Source organism: Mesocricetus auratus, unplaced genomic scaffold (assembly GCF_017639785.1).
Source record: "Mesocricetus auratus isolate SY011 unplaced genomic scaffold, BCM_Maur_2.0 Super-Scaffold_100676, whole genome shotgun sequence".
Lineage (NCBI taxonomy): Eukaryota > Metazoa > Chordata > Mammalia > Rodentia > Cricetidae > Mesocricetus > Mesocricetus auratus.
Genome location: NW_024429266.1, coordinates 151,195,415 through 151,216,631, shown reverse-complemented (window position 1 = coordinate 151,216,631; position 21,217 = coordinate 151,195,415). Strand labels below are relative to the sequence as shown.

The window sequence follows — 21,217 nt, the reverse complement described above, 5'->3', positions numbered from 1 at the left end:
AGAACCAAACTGAGTGGGGAAACCTCGGTGACTTAGGAGGACCTCTGGGGCCTCCGAGACACACGGGGCTGTAGGCCACGCACATCGGCTGTGTAAACTTACTTCCTGACTCCTGACACCAGATAATGTGGAAATATTAAGCTACACAAAGTAGGGATGTCCTATGATATTTTATTGAGGGAGAAGTCACTTACATGAGAAGCCAAGAAAGTCAAGAACCAAAGGTCCACACACTGCCCTCCAAGACATGCATCTCCTCCCCCCAGCCCTTTTTATCCCCCACTATTTACAGAGATCTACAGGTATGTAAGATCTCTCCCTACAAACTGTTTTCTGCAGTGTAGTCCTCAGTGAAGCCCTGAGCTACCATTAATTATTTCCATATCACAGAAGAAGAAACTGATTTACAGATGAGAAGGCCCTTGCCCAAGGTCATGCAGCTAGTCAGGATTGTAGCTAGAATCAGACCCAGGAGGGACTGACCGCACAGCCCTTTCTCCTGTGTTGAAGCCAGCAGCCTAAGCATGCTCCTATCTTAGGTCAGGAAAGGGAAACTCAGAGAACGAGATCCTTGTCCATTGCCGGAGCTCTCTGCTGACCACACTGGATACTTTCTGGCCAGCTCTGGTTGAACAGTGACCAGAGGGCTGGTGGCACTGAGCACTCAACCCCGTCTGGCTCTGGAGGCCTCTGTTCTGGTTCTGTTGGTGCAGGGAGCACTGCCCAGATGGTGTTTATTCTCGCATGACTACTGTGTGTGTGTTTTTGTTGATTAAAAATATTACTTGCTGTATTTTGTAGCAACATTAAAAAATATTACAAATCTCTTACCGCCAACAAGAACTGTGCCAATGTTTTCCTTAACCCCTCATTCACCAAGCAGTGTGGTTCTGCTGATGCCACCCATGCCAGGACTGGCAAATCAGAGCCTGTGACTCACCCATGGCAGCCCTCACCTTGACCTCCTCTTGCCCTGGAGTCAGACTTGACCTCTTACCCTGGTCTGCTTCCCTCCTCCACCTCAGAAAGAGTCCCACTGGTAGGATTTGCTGATTCCTGAATTTCCATAGTGGAAATACTCCCTCCCAGGGTCAATTTCAAATGGCCCTCATGAAATCAATGGATTTCCTGAAACATTAAAAATCAGCTTTCAGGAGCTGTTTCCTAAACAGTGGTAGATGCCCATATTTTCTTTCCATCTTGCCATGCTCATACAGTGGATCCAGGCTCCCTGCAGGAATATTCTACTCAATGTATCCTGTCTGGCCTTGACCTCAGTATATGGCTGGTTCCTCCTGCTCTGAACTGACCTTCACGCTTCTAATTGTGTTCAATTGCTATAGCTCAGAGAAAGAACAAGCTGGCTGACTTCTGAAGGCTCTTTCCCTTTTCTGGTCTCAGCACACTAATGTGTTACCTTCCTAGAGGTGTCTCTTAACTTTCCCTTTTCATTCTTAGCCACTCCTTTCTCTTCTTTAAGTCCTAGCCCTCACTCCTACCTGTGAGGCAGCAGTCACTCACAGTCTTTCTTCCATGCTATAGGCCTTTCTCACATCCTAGCACAAGCACTCCCTGCCACACTACTCTTATGACCTGTTTCTGTAAGCCTTCCTTAAACTTCCTGCTTTACGCATAGCTTTTACAATAGTGTGGCTTCTCACCAGAGAAGTTTCTTTGTATGTGCTCTCCAGTCCACTTTTGTGTCTTCCTACAAGAATTGGTGGCAGTAGCCTTACTCTCTCCCTGTCCTCTGGTCTCTCCTTCTCACTCATAGAGCGTCCACCTCCATAACAAACCTGCCAAGGCACTCTGACACTGTAGCTTCTCTTGCCTGCCCTACTGCCAGGACATCTCTTATTGCTGTTCACCCTTGGGCTGTCCATGTTTGTGTTTGTGCGCTCTCTCTGTGCCCTCTCTCTGTTCTCTCTGTTCTCTCTGTCTCTCTCTCTGTTCTCTCTCTCTCTCTCTCTCTCTCTCTCTCTCTCTCTCTCTCTCTCTCTCTCTCTCCCTCCCTCCCCAATATAGTGTGATCAACATGATGTACAATTTATTTCTAGCATGAGACTGCTGATAATTCCTTTTTTGTGTCTGGAGAGTTTCCTGGATGGAGGTCTATGTCATACAGGCTATGGCTGTCTATGTCTAGCTTCTTTCACTTAGCATGTTTTCTAGGGTTGTCCATGTTGTGGTTTGCATCAACATTTCATTCCTTTTTATTATTCAGTAATATTCCATTGTATCTATGTCTTTATTTTACTTATTTATGTATTAGTTGAACATCTGGGCAGTTCCTTTCAGTCACTCTGGATAAGCAGTTGTGAACATTAGAGGTATATATGGGCATGCTTCCTTTCTCCTTGGCTTGTCCTGAGTGGTGGAACTGCTGGATCATATGGTCTATGCTTAACCTTTGGAGAACCTTCTAGACTCTTCCCTGTCCTGGCTGTACTGTTTTATACCCCACCGTGTGAGGCTCCTGATCTCCATAGCTTTGTAACACCATGTTGTGACATTCAAATCTTTTGTCCATGGTATTAGCATTGGGTTACTGTGATCTAATACCTGAGGTAGTTAAGGAGGTTTTACTTTGGCTCATGAGTCTGCTCCACGACTGTTGGTTTCATTGCTCTGGGCACTGATGAGAGCAAAATTGTTCACCTCATTAAACAGGAAGGAAGGAGAGAACAGAATGGGGTCCTTCAGTCCCTATGAGGGCACCTTCTACTGGACTCCACTGCCTAAAGATCCCACCATCTCCCAGTAGTGTTACCCTAAGGACCAGTTTTCAGCATGTAGGCCTTTGAATGACACTGAGCCAAACCATACCACTCCATTTCATTTGGGCCATTTTTATTCCTATTGTAAGTTGTAGGAGCTCCTTGTATATCCTAGGTACAAGTCCCCTGTTAGGTATGATTTACAAATGTATTATCCATTTTGTGGGTTATCCTTTCAGTTGCTTTAGAATGTCTTTTGATAAACAGAACTTTAATTTTCATGAAATCCAGTTATCTATAATTGGTTCCCTTTACTTTTGGTGCCATATCTAAGAATCTATGACAAAAATAAGTTATTTAGTTTGCTTCTTTGTTTTCTTCTAAGAGTTTTTTTTCCTTGTTTCAGTTTACTGATCTGTTTTAAATTAGTTTTCTAATGTATAGTTTAGTGTGGGTCCAACTCTTTTACTTTGTGTGTGAGTTATATAGCAGGTTGTCTATATATATTATCAATAATCTGTTTTCTGTTACTGTGCTGGAATGCCTGCAACTGAAAACTTACAAAGAGGCTTATTTAGCTCCCAGTTTTATTTGGTTTTGGTTTTGGTTTTTCAAGGTAGGGTTTCTCTGTATAACTGCCCTGGCTGTTCTGGAACTCAGCTTGTAGATCAGGCTGGCCTTGAACTCACAGAGATCCTTCTGTCTCTGCCTTCCTGAGTGCTAGGATTAAAGATGTGTGCCATCATGCCTGGTTTAGCTCCCAGTTTTGATGACTGGCAGAATGCTAGAGAGACATCACATCTCAGACAGGAAGCCAAAGAGTGGAGAAGGGTAATGGCTATCCCCATGCCCGCTTCTTACCGGTTCCAACACCTTCAAGCATGGCCACACTGAGCACCAAACTTCCAACACAAATCCTTAGGGACCAGACTTAGCTACATAACCCTTTGAACCATTAGTTAGCCATAGACACACAGGTTCATTCTGGGCTGTCTGTTCTGTTCTACTGATGGGTGGGATGGCCCTGCATCATCAGTTACTTGATTTTTGTACACCTTCAATTATTAATATACTCTTTAGATGTCAAAGAAATGATGATGGCAAGACAAAAGTAAGGCATAAACACACATTTACACAGAAACACACACACACACACACACCTTGCCCATTTCTTCTCCAGGGATTTGATGAGGAGCCATGTGGCCTGTCCCTCTGAGCAGAACCTGAGTGCACATCTGTGCAGAGATGTGAAAATTCACTGTGGATTTGTGTTTATACATGTCTATGTGAGTATTCAGTTTAATAAGATTTGTTTGCATCTTCATAGTTGTCTTTTTACTTCTTTGAGAGAGTCCTGAGGCTTGCTGGTCGTCAGCAGCATGTCATACTCCTTCTGAGAGTGCATGTGTGTCTTCTTCAGTGGCTCTTGATGTTTCACAGAATGTATGTGATAAGTATTGGATCCTCAGACAAATAAAACCTAATTAATAAATCCAGATTTAATAAACAGAACAAAGCATAGCAAAGCAACTCATGGGTGATTCTTGGGAAGGCAGGGGAGAGATCATGTGGCATGACTGGTGACCAGGTATTAAATACTCTGTAAGGTGGTCTTGAGCAGCTCCAGGGGAGGAGCTGACTCTTGCTGAGCTTTCTGAGGGATGGTATCTGGAATGGGAGGAATGTGACCAGAGCAGATTCCTAACAGTATGCACTGAGTTCTTTAACTCATTTCCTCCTGGATGTTCATATCCTGCAGCCCCCACCCCCTGCTTTGTTTTTTGTTGTTTGTTGTTGTTGTTGTTTTTTTTTTTTTTTGAGACAGTTTCTCTGTATTGCTTTGGAGTCTGGCCTGGAACTCGCTCTGTAGACCAGGCTGGCCTCGAACTCACAGAGATCTGCCTACCTCTGCCTCTGGGGTGCTGGGATTAAAGGCGTGTGTCAGCTTTTAAAGACAGGGTTTCTCTGTGTAGCTGAAGCTGTCTTGGAACTCTCTCTGTAGACCAGGCCGGGCTAGAACTCAGGGATCCTCTTGTCTCTCAAGTGCTGGGATTAAAGGCATGCACCACCATACCTGGCCATGCTGCAGCATTTTGGTTTTGTTTGTCTCCCACAGTGAGCCTCCTAGCACAACCCTGTGCACTCAGGAGACTGCTTTCTTTCCATATGTATCTGGAAATAGAACTGCTGATTGTGCCTTTTGTCCTGAAGCCATTTTTAATGTCTCCCCTCAACTGTGCTTTATGATAGCCTGTGAATGTTAGGCACTTAATAAATATTTACTGAAGTGAACTCTTAAGGGTTTTTATCTGGGATTTATCTCTAGCTCACTACTTCATCTATGTAAACTGTTTTATGACACCCTCATGCCCATTTTACTTCCTTTGGAAAGCGTTAGTGTTTCAGTTACCACGGCTTCATTAGGGGAATCAGGTGAAATGAATCAACAAGTATTTTGATTATCTGCCCTGTGTGGTGACTAGAGCAGGTGAGGAATGAATGTCAGTGCTGGAGCTTTCCACACACCGGCAGGCCGGGCCTGCAGGGCTGTGGAGGTGTGCTGCTTCCCTGGCATGTGTTGTAACAGTGGGTGCCGGGAGGAGAGAGATGTGCTCTGCCCGAGTGTACCCCAAGGCTCCTGGGCAGGGAACGCTGCTGTCCCGAATGGACCACTGATGAGAGACAGGAGTGACCAGTGAGGTTGGTTGAGAGGGAAGTGAGGGATGTGAATCATGTAACCCAAGGGTCAGGTGTGTGTAGAAGGTGACAAGACAGGAGAAAAAGCTGCAGAATCAATGGGGACTTACTGGGATAGGCTTGGAATTCTAGGTGGGTTTGGCACTGGACACTGAGAGAGGCTTTTGAGTCGAATTATATATTGGAGCTGGTCTTCAAAAGACGCCATTCAGTAATTCTAGAGATGAATTTTCAAGGTGTCTGTGATGTAACTCCCTGTTTCTCACTTCTTCCCAAAGCTGTCTGAAAGTGTGGTGAACCGCATGAAGGATTCCAGCCAGCCTTCAGCAGGGCAGCAGCCAGCTCCTGGTCCGTGTCCTGCGCCTACTTTCCCTGCACCAACCACTCCTGCACCCCCCAGCCCTCCACCTGCCACTCCTGTGCCCTCCACGCCTGTGCCCATCGCTCCTCTACCTTCTCCATGTGGCCCCTCAGAAGGCTCCTTTAAAGCCTCTCAGACAGGTATGTTGTGGGAGTGGGAATAGAGGCTGTGAGAGGGTTGCCTAACCGCTGCTGGGCTTGCCTTTACTTCTGAGTGATACGGATCACGAATCACTGCCTTCTGGGACAGTGGCACTCTGTGCAGCAGACACTGTCTGGTATGGTGTAGTTGCAGGTGTGGACCAGACGGTTTGTCTCATAGTGTTTCCATGTCTGCACATGTGAAAGATGAGGCAGAAGGTTGTGGTCTGACAGCTCAGGTAGGGAGTTGTCTGCTTTTCAAGATCCAAAAGAAGCAGAAGTGTCACTCAGCTATAGCAGCTCTACCCTCGCTGCCAGTCAAAGAATGAAGTGTATGAGAGTGGGCCAGGGGTAGCTGAGCAGTGCTGGCACTGGCCTCAGCCGCCCAATCTGACCCTCCCAAGACACCCTGGCCACTGTGGAGCTGACACCCATGCTGCTCTGTTGTGTTCCTCTCAAATAATTGCTTGTAGAAAACACAAAGAAACAAAAGCTTGAAGAGGACTGCAAGATACAGTGGAGACGGGGTTTTCAGAGGGCTTTGGAGTGCTTGCTGTTTTAGTCAGCGGACCCTTGCTGACTAGAATCTGCTGTTACTTGAAATTTGGTTATTGTTTTTAAATGAGTCACTACAGAGGGCAGACTCTGCCCTGGGTGGGTGCTTTGGTGTGTGGCCTTGAGTCGCTGCTGCCCTTCCTACCCATCTTTTTTGAGGGTTTGTGAGAGTAGAGACTGGGAGTGTCCACTTTTGTTCAGGGAGCATTACTGGAACTCAAGGCAGGTAGACAAGCCCCTCTCTGAGGGTTCATACAGCTCTGGCTAAAGGCCATATATCCAGCCTGGGGCTCATGACATGATGTCACCATGTAGCACCAGAAGCTCATGTCAGTTGCCTAGGGCCAGGGGTGGTGCAGAGCAGGCTCCTTACTTCAGGCAGGGTCGCCTGAATGTGGGAGGACAGGAATGTGGGTGGGTGGGATTTTCAGGTAGGTGAACAGTAGGAGCAGAGGCTCAGAGGTGGGGTTCAGCCTGTCCTGTTGAAGATGTCAAAGCAGATTGTTGTCTCCAGACTATGAAGTCCAAAGGAAAGGGAGACAATGGTTATTATCACCTCCAAAGGGCTAGAGAACTCTGACACTCCTCCTACTGTGTTGTAGGCCTCAGAGCTTCCCACAGTCCTTAGAGCCAGTCAGAGCCTGGATTTCACTCTGAGATCTTAATGAATGGCGGTGATAAGCTCAACCTTCCATCCCTGTCCTTCACCCATCGTGCCTCTTCCCCAGGAGTTCTTTGGCCTATAGATGAGAGGGACTGAAAGGGGTCTAGCTTGACCTCCTAAAGAGGAAGAGAACAATGGGAAGATTGTCTCGATGTAGTGTCATCTCAGCTTTGGAGAATAAGCACTGGCTTCAGTTTCAGCTGTTTGAAAGGAATAATGGAAGCTCAGTCATCACTTAGGTTTTGCACAAAATATTTTTGCAGAGTATATTTTAAGTTCCTGAATGTGGAAAAAGATTTGGCAGAAAAGGACCAGCTTGAGATGGGCTGTTTTTTTTTCCCCGAGACAGGGTTTCTCTGTGGCCTTGGAGGCTGTCCTGGAACTAGCTCTTGTAGACCAGGCTGGTCTCCAACTCACAGAGATCCACTTGCCTCTGCCTCCTGAGTGCTGGGATTAAAGGTGTGTGCCACCAACGCCAGCTGAAAGGAACATTTTTATTTTATTTTTTTGAGTCAGAGTTTCATGTACTTGTGGCTGGTCTTGAATTCTGTATGCAGCTGAGGATGACTTTGCACTCCTAGTTTTTCTGCCCCAGCTCTCCAGTGTTAGGGTCACAGGCATGTACCATACTTGGTATATGTGATCCTGGGGATGAAACCCTTGGCTTCCTGTGTGCCAGGCAAGCACCCTACCAGCTGAGTTACACTCCCAGCACAGAAAGAGGGGAACTTTCTATCAGAAACAAACAAACAAAATACCGCAATTTGTACCTAAACAAATCTTTTATAAATGAGTAGAGAAGCATTACTGTAGAAATGCAGGCCCCAGCAGCAGCCCTCTTCTGCTTCAGCTCCAGGTGAGAGCCTGGTGTGTTCCTGAGGAGCATGTGATATGCCCCTCTCAGACCTCAGTTTTGCCACTGTCCTCACATGGGTGGGTGTGGCCATTTTGGACATGCCTCCTTCTGGAATGGAATAAGCAGACCTGTGCATGTCTCCTCTGCTCCCTGCCTGGCCCTTTGTTAATATTTGGTGCAAGTGCTCCTGTCTTAGAATCCTGAGGTAGCGGTAGGGTCTCAGGGTGCATTTGGAAGGATGGAAGCTGTGGAGGGGAGGAGTATCTTCATTGTCATCATGAGAGATGTCCCCAACAACCTGATAGTTCTAGTTACTTCTAGAAGTAAGATACTTTAATATGAAGAGAATACCACATCATCATTAGGAATCTGTTCACGTGGATTCTGTTTTCGGTTACTATAACTAAATACCATAGGCAGGATAATTTATAAAGAAGTCAATTTCTTATAGTTTGGGGGACTGGGAAGAACAAAATCAAAGGTCATTTGGTCATGGCTTTCTTGCTGATGGGGATTGGTCACACTCTCAGCATAGGGCCTCACATGGGGGACAGAGCAAGTGTGAGAGCTCAGGCTTTCCATTATCTTACAAAGTTAAAATGCCATCCATGGTGGGAGCTTTCCAGTCCTAATTGCTACTAAAGGCCTTGCCTCTTACTGTTGTTAGAATGTAGTTATGTTTCACCCTGAGTTTTAGAGGGTCAAGCATTCAAAACATTTCAAAATAAACAGTATACAAGAGCCTCTACCCTCCTCTTGTATGCACATGGCAGAGGGTTGACCACCCTCAGCCACATCTGGCCTGTGTCTAAGGTAACCTCAGAGTTCTCACAGCTGTGGGTTAAGTAATGGTGAACTTAGAGGCAGCACTCAGGTGGTTTTCTGCCAGACTCACATCGAGGATGCCCTGCTGCAGAACTTGTGGGCAGAGCAGCTTCCTGTCACTTGGCTCTGCAGACTGGTTGAAATGAGACTATGCTCCTATCTGCATCTGGAACTACAGTCTGTGCATGGGGTATACTTTTCCATAGGGACATCTATCCACATGCAGTGTGTAGTTTCCTGAGAGAGAGAGAGAGAGAGAGAGAGAGAGAGAGAGAGAGAGAGAGAGAGAGAGAGAGAGAGTGTGTGTGTGTTCGTGTTTGTGTGTGTTCGTGTTCCTGGGCCCTTTCTTCATCAATCCTGGCTGCTCTTGATTGGCCCTTTTTCCTCTGGTTCCTTTGCAGACTCCAAAGTGCCCAGGGCAGAGAGTGGTGGTGGTCAGCAACCCTCAGCAGTGAGAGAGGATCTTAAGAGGTAAGCCTAAGAGTCTGCGCCTCCCCATACCCACCACCTACCTCCTGCCAGGCCTGGAGCACTTGCCTCATATTTTATATTACTTGTGTTAAAACACAACTCCCAGGTGGTGCTGGTCCTAATTTGGAGGTGAAAAAGGCACAGGGGACTTGGTGACCAATGATGAATCCATCTTTAAAACCTAGCACTGAAGAGAGACAGGTTCTTAGAGGAATGGAGGAAGTGTAGCTTCCCCAGTTCTATGTGATGAACTTCCTGCCAGCATAGGCCATGTTCTGGAGTCATGAAACAGGACCATTTTCTTTGCCCCTGGGATGTACAGAAAAGTGGCAAGGGCACAGAGGCCCTTGTGTATAGGCCAGTTTCCTGATTGTTTGACCCACAGTTGTCACCAGGAGAAATCACTGCATAAGAAGGAATAAGAGGAGGATGTTCTTAATGGGAGCATAGTCAGGAGTAAGCACCGTGCCTGGCCCCAGTTCACAGAGACTACTGATGGGCTTCCTCATCATCCCAGAGGAAACAGCTTCTGTATGGTCCTAGGGCGCAGATTCAGCCCATGGACAGTGTCAACCGTGACTGGGATCTTGCCCTTCAGCAGGACATCCCTAGGCAAATACCTGTGTTCTCAAACTTTACACTCCTGAATCCCAAAGGCATCTCCAGGAATGTACAACCTCCCCTCTATCCTCAGTAACTTTTGACAATTTTAAAGTAATACTCGCTGATAAAGATTTAGAAAAATACATAAAAAGAAAACAAATCCCCATAGACTCATTATCTCAGTGTAACTGCTGTGGCTGTTCTGGGATCTCTCTTGCACTCCATATCTTTACCTTAGCTTAGGGTATATTAATGCCATAGGCATTTTCATATCTTGCTGCTTTACTTACTATTATAAGTACTTTATATCAGTTATACCTGCTTTCAAGCATGTTTATTACTAATCAGATTGTTTACTCATTCTCAATTTTTACATTAAACTTATTACAGGTAAATCCAAGTTAGCAGTGGGGTTGTGGTGCTGTAGCATTTCCTCTATGGTGACCTGGATGCTGCTTGCGTTATTTAACTTTCATGAACAATATGGAGGGTGTTGCTCTTCTGTAAACGTTTAAAAATCACAAAAAAGAAATTAGAAAGGATGCGAGATGGAACCAGGACTGGAGCAGTGGAGCACAGGCCATGGAGAACACGAGGCATAGTTTACTACAGTGGCAGGAGAGCAAGAGGGGGGGACAGACATGAGTGGCTAGAAAGAAAGACAATTAAGAGCATGGGGCGTGTAAGACAGTGGAGAGAGATAAGAGCGGAGTAGAGAGTGTAAGTGGGCGGGGTCTGTCTCTTAAAGGGGTCCTTTGCACCTGCTTGCAGGCTGTACTCATGGAACCCTGGGCTGACCAGAGTGCTGCCTGAGTGCATTCTGCCAGGTAACAGGGCAGACCAGCATAATGCCTCTTTTAGAGGGCATCTTAGTCCTGCTAACTTTTATCTACTAGGACATACTATCAGAATGCTAGTCAGAGGGTATGGCTATACTCAGAATAAATTTAGATGCTTAAAACCCAAAACTGCTGCTGTTTAAAAACTTCATGCCCTCAGCCAAACAGGAAGACATGGCACACTCTGCCTACTTGTTTGAAAGGATGGCACTCATGGGATTGATCTTTGCCCTCACACACTCCCTCTGGCAGGTGACTGTCCTATTCTTTGCCTGTGACTAGCTGTCCTATTTTTGATCTGTGTTGTCTTAGTGTCTCTGTCCCCTGGTTAGGGGTGTTGTCACTGAGACTGCCTCTCAGGTGAAAGAATTGTCCTGTGCTTCTGGGTAGTCAAGGTGTCAGAAAACCCCATCCCTGCTTAGTCAGGTATAGTGAGCAGGCAGGTCTTTTCCTGCCCACATCATACCTTCTGCATCACTTTCTTTCTGGCCTAGGTTCCAGCAGGAGCAAGCTGTAGTCCAGGATGAGCTGGCCAAGGTGGTGAAAAAGGAGAAAGAGGCAGCTGAGAAGCACTTGAAGGCATCACTGCCTAAGAAGCCAGCCAGCCTTAGCCGTGAGCAGCAGCAGTCAGCACGGCTGGTGAGTGTGTTTTCCTGAGCTGGCCCAGGAGTTTGGGACCCAGGCTGCTCCACAGCTGGCTATATAAGTTGTGGCTCAGGGGAAAAGTGCTTTCCAGGCACTGGGAACTTGGAGTCTTTAGACTGATTTGCTTTGCCACATTGTCAAAGTCCATTTCTGTGGCTTTAGGCCTCTAGAACCATGGGGGACTGAGAGTCTCATTTGTCATAGCCCATCACTGGTGTAGAGCTGCAATGCCATGTGTGTCAGGAGGGCATAGGGGTGGGGCTCTGGGTTATGCATGTGTGACACCAAGAGCATAATTTTCACAGCATGGCAGCCCAGGTGCAAAGCCTAGCCCTTTGCTTACAGCTTCAGCACACTGAGCCTTGTGGGAGCATCATGATGCTCACACACAGGATTGCCCCAGGGGTCAGGGATAATAGCTACCCAGGGCTTAGCACCAACTGGCAAATAATGAAGGAGTGCTACAACTGCTGCTACTGTTATTAATGCATCTAATTGATCGGAGCTGTTAGTCAGGATTCTTCGGGCTTTAATGCAAAGTTTATTTTACAAGTAAGGAGGCTAGGAGCACTCCTAAGGTGGACCAGTTCAGCAGTTCGCTGGCATCATCAGGGATTCGGCGCTCCTCCTCCCTTCTGTTTTCCCCAGTGAACTAGCCACACTCAGGCTGACTGTTGCCACAATTCCATAATAGCTGCTGCCACCTCATGATTACAACTCTGAGCAGCAGAAGAAAAGCTGTGTCAGCCTCTGTCTTTGCCAGCAAGGACAGGTTTCCCAGAGCCACCCCCAGTAGCATTTCTCTTTCATTCCATTGGCATGAATTTTACTGGATGCCCAGAGCTAACCCATTCAAACCCAGAATGACTAGGGAGACTGTGCTGTCTGCAACGAGGATCCTCTTGTTGCCATGGTAGAGAAGGGGACAAAGAGAACCAGGCGATGGCAAGGGGTGGGTGGTTTGACTGTTGGCAGCATCTAATAACATTTGCTTTTGAGACCATGGATTTGAGTCTAGGGGCAGCCTTGCCTCCATTATGTCAGTAGTGTATGTATACAGAAGGGTGCAGAAATGGATGAGATTGCAATTTTGGGAGGAGATGGGCAGAAAGATAAGCAAACTGTCCTGATCACGCAGCTGTTCAAAGCATTTGGTGGGTGCTCTGGAAGAGACCAGCCCTTAGCTCCTGGCCTTAGGACTTTTCACTTTTGGGGAGAAGACAGGCTTAATCTGGGAATTTTGAAAGAGACTAAGTTGGTTCCAGTCAGTGTTAAATGACAGAGATAAGTTATTTGGGGATGTTGTACCCTGCTGGTAGGCTAGAGATGACATTGGTCCACATCCTGAAAGATAGGGCTAGGAAGTAGTTAAGACAAGTGGTGGGATACAGAAGATCAAGGCCTGAAGCCAGGTTGAGGAAGACTTATGGTGGCTTAAGGAGCAGCCCTCCATGCCTCTGAAGCAGTAGAGACAGTTGTAATGTTGGGAATGAGCTATCTGACTTGTGCTTTTAGAACAATACCTGAGGTTTCCTTAAAAAGAGGGTGTCTGCAGAGAGGCAGGTTGTCACCCCATTGCAGGCAGCCTGACAAAAGATGACTTTCTAGAGATACAAGGTTAGTCATGTGGACTGAGCAAGGCAGGAGTCATCTCACCTGGGACGGTTCTAGAGAGAACCTGGCAGCCCATAGGAGTGCTCTCATTTCATTCTTACCTGAAAGATGTTAAAATAGTGAGGGAATTCACAGCCTCTCTTCCCTCTACCTGCAAAGGGGAAGCTAGGCCTTCCCTCTTGCCTTCGCGTTCTGACTGTCCCTAGGGTAAGTACTTCTGCTGGTGAAGTGGGAGGGGCTTAGATGCCCCTATACAGGTGTGTGGGTTTTTGTTTGTGTACTTGGTAATGAATTTTTGCCTTAGAATGAAGAGAATGTGCCCCTACTAGCTTTCTGCCAGTTTCCTAGATAGATGATGACTTCTGCAAACCAGAGTTTCCAAGGAATAATAATAGAGCAAGTCCATTCAAGCTGAAAATACTTTATTTGGTTTTGTAGGTATTTCTACTTCTGACTGCTCCACATCCCTTTCTCCATATGATGAGTTCAGATCTTCTTTCAGGAGCTTTCCTGTCTCCTGTAGTTGCAGCCTCAGTAAGATTCTAATTTTAGTGGCTCAGTGGAAGCTAGATCTGGGCGTATGTCCCGAGTTCAGGCAGCGATAGATAGCCCCTTCCTAGGGACTTCAGTTTGTACTGAGTAGAGAGGGAGAGAGGGAGGCCAGGGTGGTAGTTATTTATTACAGTTTAGGTGGCTGTGAGGCCCCTTATGCTGTTAGGTTACTTCTTTTGCTCTCTTCTACCCCTTCAGGGTGCCCTTGCTTTCTTTCTGGTCTTCTTACCTTCTTGAAGATCATGTCATCTGATGAGAGTTACCATTTCACTCTTTTTAAAATTTGCTGGAGTTGGTTTCTATTGGTTGGTGCTGCAGCAGGTGCACCTCTCATGGGAGGATCTACAGCAGATGCATGCCAAGCCTTCTAGAAGAGATGTTGTAGAAGGTGGTTTTGGAGACCTGCAGCCTTCTGCAGGAGGAGGGAACTAAGGCACCTTTTTGTGTCAGCTGTCAGTGTTGGGCAGGCGCTATTTCCATCAGTGCAAAGGAAACAGCTCACTGTGGATGGGCAAGGTTGGCAAGTGCTTTCAGTGCAGAGGACTCTAACTCTGGAACATTTACATGGGAGGAACCTTAATCTTGAACGAGAGGGAAAAAGATGGAGGGAAAAAAAAACAACCTTGAACTAAGTATGGAGACTTTCCCTCTTCCACACTGTCCATGCCTTCTGCATACAGTTGCTGAAAGGCTGGGGCTTGGCAGCCCTCCTGGCAGAGCTTCAGGGTCTGGTAGGCTGGGGATGTGTATGGATCATAGCTTTTCTTTCTTGCACTAGGAGCAGGTAACCCTAAGGTACACTTGCTGGCTGCTGGAGTGAACTGGCTGCCAAACCTCCTTAGTGCCCCCGTGACTAAGTCCTACACCCTTGGACTTGTAGCCTTGTCTGGACGTAATGAGAGGCACTAGGTATTTGATGCGCTCTTCTGCCCTCTGTTTGCCTCTCACTTTTATAGTATTGATTTTTTATCCTCTTCTGCATGAGTAAGCGATTGAGCTCATTATTGGGAAAAGTTCATAAAACTAATGAGAAGGAAAGGTAATAATTTTTATAACTTGCTTCTGTTGATAGAAGTGTTAACATTTCCCATCTAGTGCAGCAGTCATAGGCAGTTCTGTGTACCATATCTGCTCCTGCCCTTGCAGCTGGGTCCAACCTCAGCTCTGTTGTGGGTGAAGGCCATGAGTGTCACTGGAGCCTACATGAGCCAAGAATTCCCTTTGAATTTGAGGATGAAGTCTGGAATTCAAGTCAAAAACTCTGGTAGAAAATGAATTGGTTTAGGGACCTGAGTTGTCTGTTCTGAGGCATAGTGGATTGAGAAATGAAATCCTGGCAAAGAAAGCATCACAGTTTTGCCTTCTGCTTTCTGGGTGGGGATTGATAGGTATCTGAGATCTCAGTGTGCCTGACAGACACTTTCCTTTTCCTTCTCCTCCCCTCTCCTCCTTTCCCCTCCCTCCCGTTTCCTTCCCTTTCCTCCTTTCTCTCTTTTGCCTCCTTTCTCCTCTTTTATGAGCAACACACACACACACACACACACACACACACACACACACACACACACACACACACACAGAGTGAGCATAGCATAGCATGCTAGGCACTGGGTTAGTTTCCTAATAGATGGAGATAAATAAATAGTCTGTTCCTGCTCTTAAGCAGATGCATTTGTTAGGAGAGTGACAGATTCTTGTGAGTGACAGTACAGAGGACTGGAAGAGGATGGAGGAGGATGGAGATATGCTCTTGGAGGGCGAGGAAGGCCTCTAGGAAGAGGAGACAGGTGGACTGGATCTGAAGGAGTAAAGGGGATAGGTGAGGAGGATGGAGGAAGGATGCTGGGGCTGAATGAGCAGGAGACAAAGGCTAGTGGGGAGGGGTAGATTTTGTTTTTGCCAGAGTGGAGGTGAATGAAGGGTGCACCAGGCAGTAAGGCCAAAGAAGCCAGTGTGCAGTGACATTCAGGAAGGTGAAGGGAGAACTTGGGAGGATTTTTCTTTTCACAGGATACAGAAACAGAGAGTTCAGAATCAACTCTGGGAAGTGCTCAATTGCATATTCAGCTATGGGGTCAGATACTCTTAGAGGTGGTGGTTCACTCAACTCTCAGATGTGGCCAGTCTGAGCCTACAAGTTCACCTTGAGAGTAGGTAGCCTGTCTTCTTCACAGGTGGCAAGTTCTTTGGGTCATTGTCACAGTTCCTGCATTGTTTGGATGCTTTCAGAAACTGACACATGAGCTGTGTAAATCTCTAGCTTATGATGTGAGGAAAACATTGTTAAAACAAGCTGTAAGTTGCAATTTTCAAAACTTAATGTGGTAGAAAATTTTAGCCCTTCTCCCAAACATCCCCCTACGTTTTTGTAGGGATTTCCTCAGACAAACCATTGGAGAGTAAGAGCTGTGTGATGGTCATTCTGGTCTTTTCAGTGCTCAGCATACAAATGGACAGTGTGTGGCCGGCAGACAGCAGGTCTGGAAGGCTGTTGGCTAGCTTTCCTTTACTAAGAGAGGGAAGCAAGTGCCTACCACAACTATCAATAGGATGGATAGCAATATAAAGTTCTAGCTCTTTCAAAATTAAAAACAAAACAAAACAAAACAACAAACCCAAATCAGGGCCTGGTGTGGTGTACTACACTGTACCCCAGCCTTCAGGAGGCTGAAGTAGAAGGATTTCCATGAGTTTAAGGTTAGCTGGGACCACAAGTTCCAGGTCAGCCAGGAGTATGTAGCAAGACTCTGTCTCAAAAAGGGAGGTGGTAGTGATACAGTAAGATGGTTCAGTGGGTAAAGGTGTTTGCTGCAAGCCCAATGACTTCCTTTATTCTCTAGGACCCATGTGGTAGAAGGAGAGAGCTGCTTGCAGGTTATCTCCTGACCAGCACATGTACACCATGGGTACAAACACAGAGAATAAATACATGCAATTAAAAGTTTAAAAGAAAATCAACTAAAAAGATGTATATTTGATTCCTAGCCAGTGACTTAATAGACTTTCCTGGCTTCATTTGCCAGGAAACAGGACAAGTGGGTTTTGGGAATGCAGACCCCAGGTCATGAAGTTGGAACTTGACATATTGAACAGCTTGGTGGCCTTGTCCACAACTAGGTCCTTTTAGACATCTTGAATTCCCACCTGTGTCTATTTTGCTGGCACCCAGATGGCTGTTAAAAGGAATAAAGTGGAAAAACAACCTTGATGTTACTCCCTTCTGTCCTTAAATCTTTGTTGTTTGTTTTGTCTGCTGAGCCTGGTCTTTAGATCAGATCAGAGGTGGCTTTGTTTTTCTGTAAAGATTCAGAGAGGAAATACTCCAGGCTCTACAGGCCACACACAGTCTCTGCTTGTCTTTGTTGTGTTTATGACACTGAAATACTCCTGGACCACTCTTGTATCAGAGGCCATGCCAAAAAAGCCCCTGGGCTGTATTTGACTGGGATGCAGAAAAACTCTGATTGACAGTGTTCACTTCTGGGGGTTCTATTTCATTTTTTCTACTTTTGGAGACAGTCTCTGGAACTTACTATATAACCCAGATGGCCCTGAAGTTGGAGTAGTCCTTCTGTTTCAGCCTCCAGACTCCTAAGATTTCAGGCATGGGCACTACACCCAGCTTCAATTTTCAGTTCTAAAAGTGTTCCTTAGTACCCAGTGTCTTAGGAGCTGTTGCTGTGTGGCTTCAGCTTTTTAGTGGATAGGCCTGACACAGTCAGTCTTTTAAAAATTATTTTAAAAAATTATTTGTGTGTGTCCGTGTCCGTGTGTGCGTGCGTGTGTGTGTGTGTGTGTATTTGTGTGTGTGTGAAACAGAGAGAGAGAGAGAGAGAGAGAGAGAGAGAGAATGAGCATAAGAATGAACTTATGTGTGTGTAGAAGTTGTAAGAGGACATAAGAGCCCTTGAGTCTAGAGTTACAGGCATTTGTGAGCAGTCTGATATGGGTGTTGGTATCCAAATTCTGATCCTTATGATAGAGCAGCCAGGGCTCTTAGCCCACCAAGCCATCTCTTTAACCTTAGTCTTTTTATTTGGGGAGTAACCTGGGAGTTGGATGGCCAGCTTCTTAGTGGAAGGATTTTTATGTTGGTTGGCATCTGAGCCCTAGTCTCCTCATCTGCAGTGAGATGCACAGTGGGGAAAATCCTGAAATCACACTTCATGTTTTGTAAAGAGAAGCCTTCCCGCCAGCCTGGTTCCAGAGCCACATCAGTCCCAAATAAACACACAGGAGGTTATATTAAATATGAAGCTGTTGGCCTTGCTTGTTTCTTACTGGCTAGCTCTGACTTAAGTATTTATCCCATAATTGTTAATCTAAGTATTTCTCTTACAGGAGAAGTTTTCAGGCTTCTTATCCCTATGATGGTTACATCTTGACTCCCTGTTTTTCTCCTACCCAGAGTCCTCCTCGACTTCTAGTCCCACCTATTTTGCTTCCCTATTGGCCAACAGTGCTTTATTAACATATACACAGGACTTCCCCCATCAATGCGTGATTTGGTTTCTCTTTGAAAATTTATATAGTGAAAAGGTGCCCTTCCCTTATACACTGTGATCCTTTGCTGTGGATCATCTGAGCACACCCATTAGCTGTCTAGAAGACTATATTTCAGACACCTTGGTCATCTGTAGAATTGTTTCTGTCACTTGACCAAATTCTAATACTTTGATTTTAAGAGCTTGCTTGGCTTAATTTTCAGTTTTAGAATTGGGCAACACTCCATCCCATGAAGTAGACCCATGTTCTGATGGCTGGATAGGGGCCTGAGCAGTCTGACCAGAAAGACTTTCTGAAGACAGCAGAAACAAGCTCAAAAGTTTCCTTTCTAAGGTGAGGACAGGGAGACAGAACAATAGGACCTGGTTATTAGTTCACTTGAGCATATTGTGTTCTGTGTAAGGATTTGGACATCAGGAGCTTCATGGTCAGACTGGCTCATACTAGTCTGTGTACAAGCTTGGTTTTTCTCTTTCTAATCCTGTTTCTGGGAAGGCTGAATAAATATCTTAGTTTCAGTTTGGAGGTGGAGAACTTTAGCATAAGTGGCTCCATTTTGATTTTAGCCTGATCCATGTTAGAGTTTAGTCCAGAACAATGGCTTCCTTTTGTTTCTACTTTATTGTGTTGGAGTTTAGTTCAGAACAATGGCTTCCTCTGGTTTCCACTTCATAATTCTATTCTGTTTTTCTTCTTGCTAACAAACCACCTTTCCCCATACATTTTGATGCCTGGTGATTTTTTTTTTTTTTTTAGAACAGCAGCCCAGGATAGCTTGGGAAGACAATCAGCTATCTCTAGAGGAGGGGGTGCAGCCATTCTGAGCTCAGCCTTATGGGAGATAGTGATCAGGGATTTGCTGGAGTCAGAAAATGATGGATGATGGTCATCCGGGGAATCCCTGGATTCTGAGCAGCAATTGCAGCCCAGGCCACATGGGAGGCTAGGACCAGAACAAAGAGGACACTTTGCAATGCATTCTGGGGCATATAAGGTATTGTTGGTCCTGTTACTGATAGGTTACTGGGCTGTACCCTGAGGCAGGCCCAATAGACCTACAGATACAGGTTTTAGCCCATTTCTCACTGTAATCAGGTGTGTAATAACAGCATCCATGTCATGAAGTCCAGTTTTCTCCTTAGCAACTAGTGGTCCCTTGTTAGAGGTCCAGAAGATGTAGTGTGAGAACAAAATAGGAGTTGGTGTGGATAAAGTGGCATGAATTGTTCCAGTCACACAAGGTAGAGGTGGATGGTGGTCTCCCTAGGAAGAAGCAGGGCTTCTGAGGACCTGTTTGAAGAAAGCTGTTGCTCTTTGGCTTTCACATTCAATGGAAGCTCCACTTCTGGGTAGCAGATGTATACATTGTCTTCTAATGAAAAATAAGGGTTTGGGATGGGCTTCCAGTCTGGGCCCCATCCCAGGGCTGTGGGTGCCTCTAGTGTGGCCTTGTAGAGTTGTCTGGGGGCACCCTGGTGCCCCCCCCCACCCGTGTGTGCCCACAGAAGCAGCAAGTCCTCATTAGTGTGAACTTTGTTAGGCAAGTGGCTGATTGTGGTTCCATCCCCAGTGTTGTTACTTTTAATTAGCAGATCGTGTGTCTATGAAAATTTATGTTACACTAGAGACAAATGAGCAGGCTGACAGCTGAGGCTGGGACCTGGAGAAAACTGTGAAGTAAGCGTTTTCTCTTCACCCTCCTGAAGACCAACCAGGCTGCCAACCACAGCTAGGCCCCTAGCCTCTGTACATCCAGTGGGTCCCCAAGGAAGTGAGCTGATAGCTGCCAGCTATGTGAGTGTCAGGGTGGCAAGAGATGCCCTCCCTGACTTCCTACCATACTCTGACTTGTGGAAGGCCCAAGTCCAGCTGGTGCTTGGGCTTTCTGTTTTGAGCAGAGCTTTTGGTATCATGTATAAGCCTAAACTTATGGGACATCTGGTTTCAGCACTGTGTGAGGTAATAGAGATATACCCAGGCACCCACTCAGCCTTCTTCCTGGGGTGGAAGTCACTCACCCTTATATGTCTTGCTGCTCCTATTATTTTGACGGTATGAGCCTTTTTGCTTGGTAGGGCCGGTCCACCTCTGTGCTGCCTTTGAGAGTCTGACAGAGCTAGGTGTGATATCCATATGATCTGCTCACTATGCCACCTTTGTCTTCTTCTTGTCACTTAAGCAAATTTTTTGCCCCTTGGGTAGATGCCATTGCTGGCGGAAGACAAAGAATTGAGAAAGGTTATTATGCTGACCCATCAATAGGATGGGAGCCTTAAAGTCTCAGACTCTCCTGTATTGTGTTCACTCAGTGACTGAGCCATACCCCTCTTCTCATGTTTTGATAGACTAACATGTGCACCAAATTCAGGGAGGTTTTGCTGTCATAGAAGCCCACTTGGCAGTGGCTTAAAAATGGGGCATATTTATCTCCTGATTAAGATACCCAGGAGCCGATAGTCCAGACAGATACGGTAGTTTAGTATGTCAGGAGGGCTGCGGTCTCTTTCTGATCCTCAGTGTCCCTCTCTCCATGGATGTATAGTGGCTACCGACCTCTAGCTGTCACATCATTTTCTAATTCAGAATGGACAGTTCCAAAGCCCATTTCCTAGTGAAGCTTTATTACTTTATATTGAAGAGATCCAGGAAGTCTCTGGCAGAACTGGGACCAAAAGGAGGGCTGAGATAGTGAGTCATTTTAGTTGGGCACATGAGTTTTTGACACCAAATCTTGGGGTTATGTCAGTCAAGAAGTGGGCTGGTGATATCACCTTCTATAGTATGCCTTAGAACTGGCTGATCTTTGGACTCTGGCTTCAAGACTTTGCAGGTGCTATCACTGTGACCTGTGCATGTTTTTCAGCCTCTGAGATTCAGTTTCCTCTCTGGTCATGTAGCATACTTTCCCTGGAGTCAACAGGATGCCTCAACACAAAAGGGCAGACACAAAGCATCCTGTGTGCTCTGGCAGGTGAAGTGGTCAGTGGATTTTTAGCATGGAGCCCAGTTCTCTCAAAATGTAAGAAAGAAGACCAGCAGGTGACTAAAGGGACGAGAGGATTCAGATGGGTCATGTTTGAATATAGCAAAGAAGGGGCAGGCACAGCGTCTTCCTGACAGCAGAATGATGACTGCATTGGGACACTGGAGTATTCCTGCCTCCCCACTTAAT

At 46.1% G+C, this 21,217-nt stretch overlaps 1 protein-coding gene across 1 annotated transcript in view; it reads left to right on the top strand.

The window, feature by feature from the left end:
* Positions 1-21,217, top strand: part of Chchd6 (coiled-coil-helix-coiled-coil-helix domain containing 6) — a 218,924-nt gene that overhangs the window by 16,921 nt on the left and 180,786 nt on the right. The window contains exons 2-4 of the mRNA XM_040737696.1: positions 5,693-5,915; positions 9,217-9,286; positions 11,223-11,367. Coding sequence (XP_040593630.1) covers positions 5,693-5,915; positions 9,217-9,286; positions 11,223-11,367 — 438 coding nt within the window. The remainder of the gene's footprint in view (positions 1-5,692; positions 5,916-9,216; positions 9,287-11,222; positions 11,368-21,217) is intronic.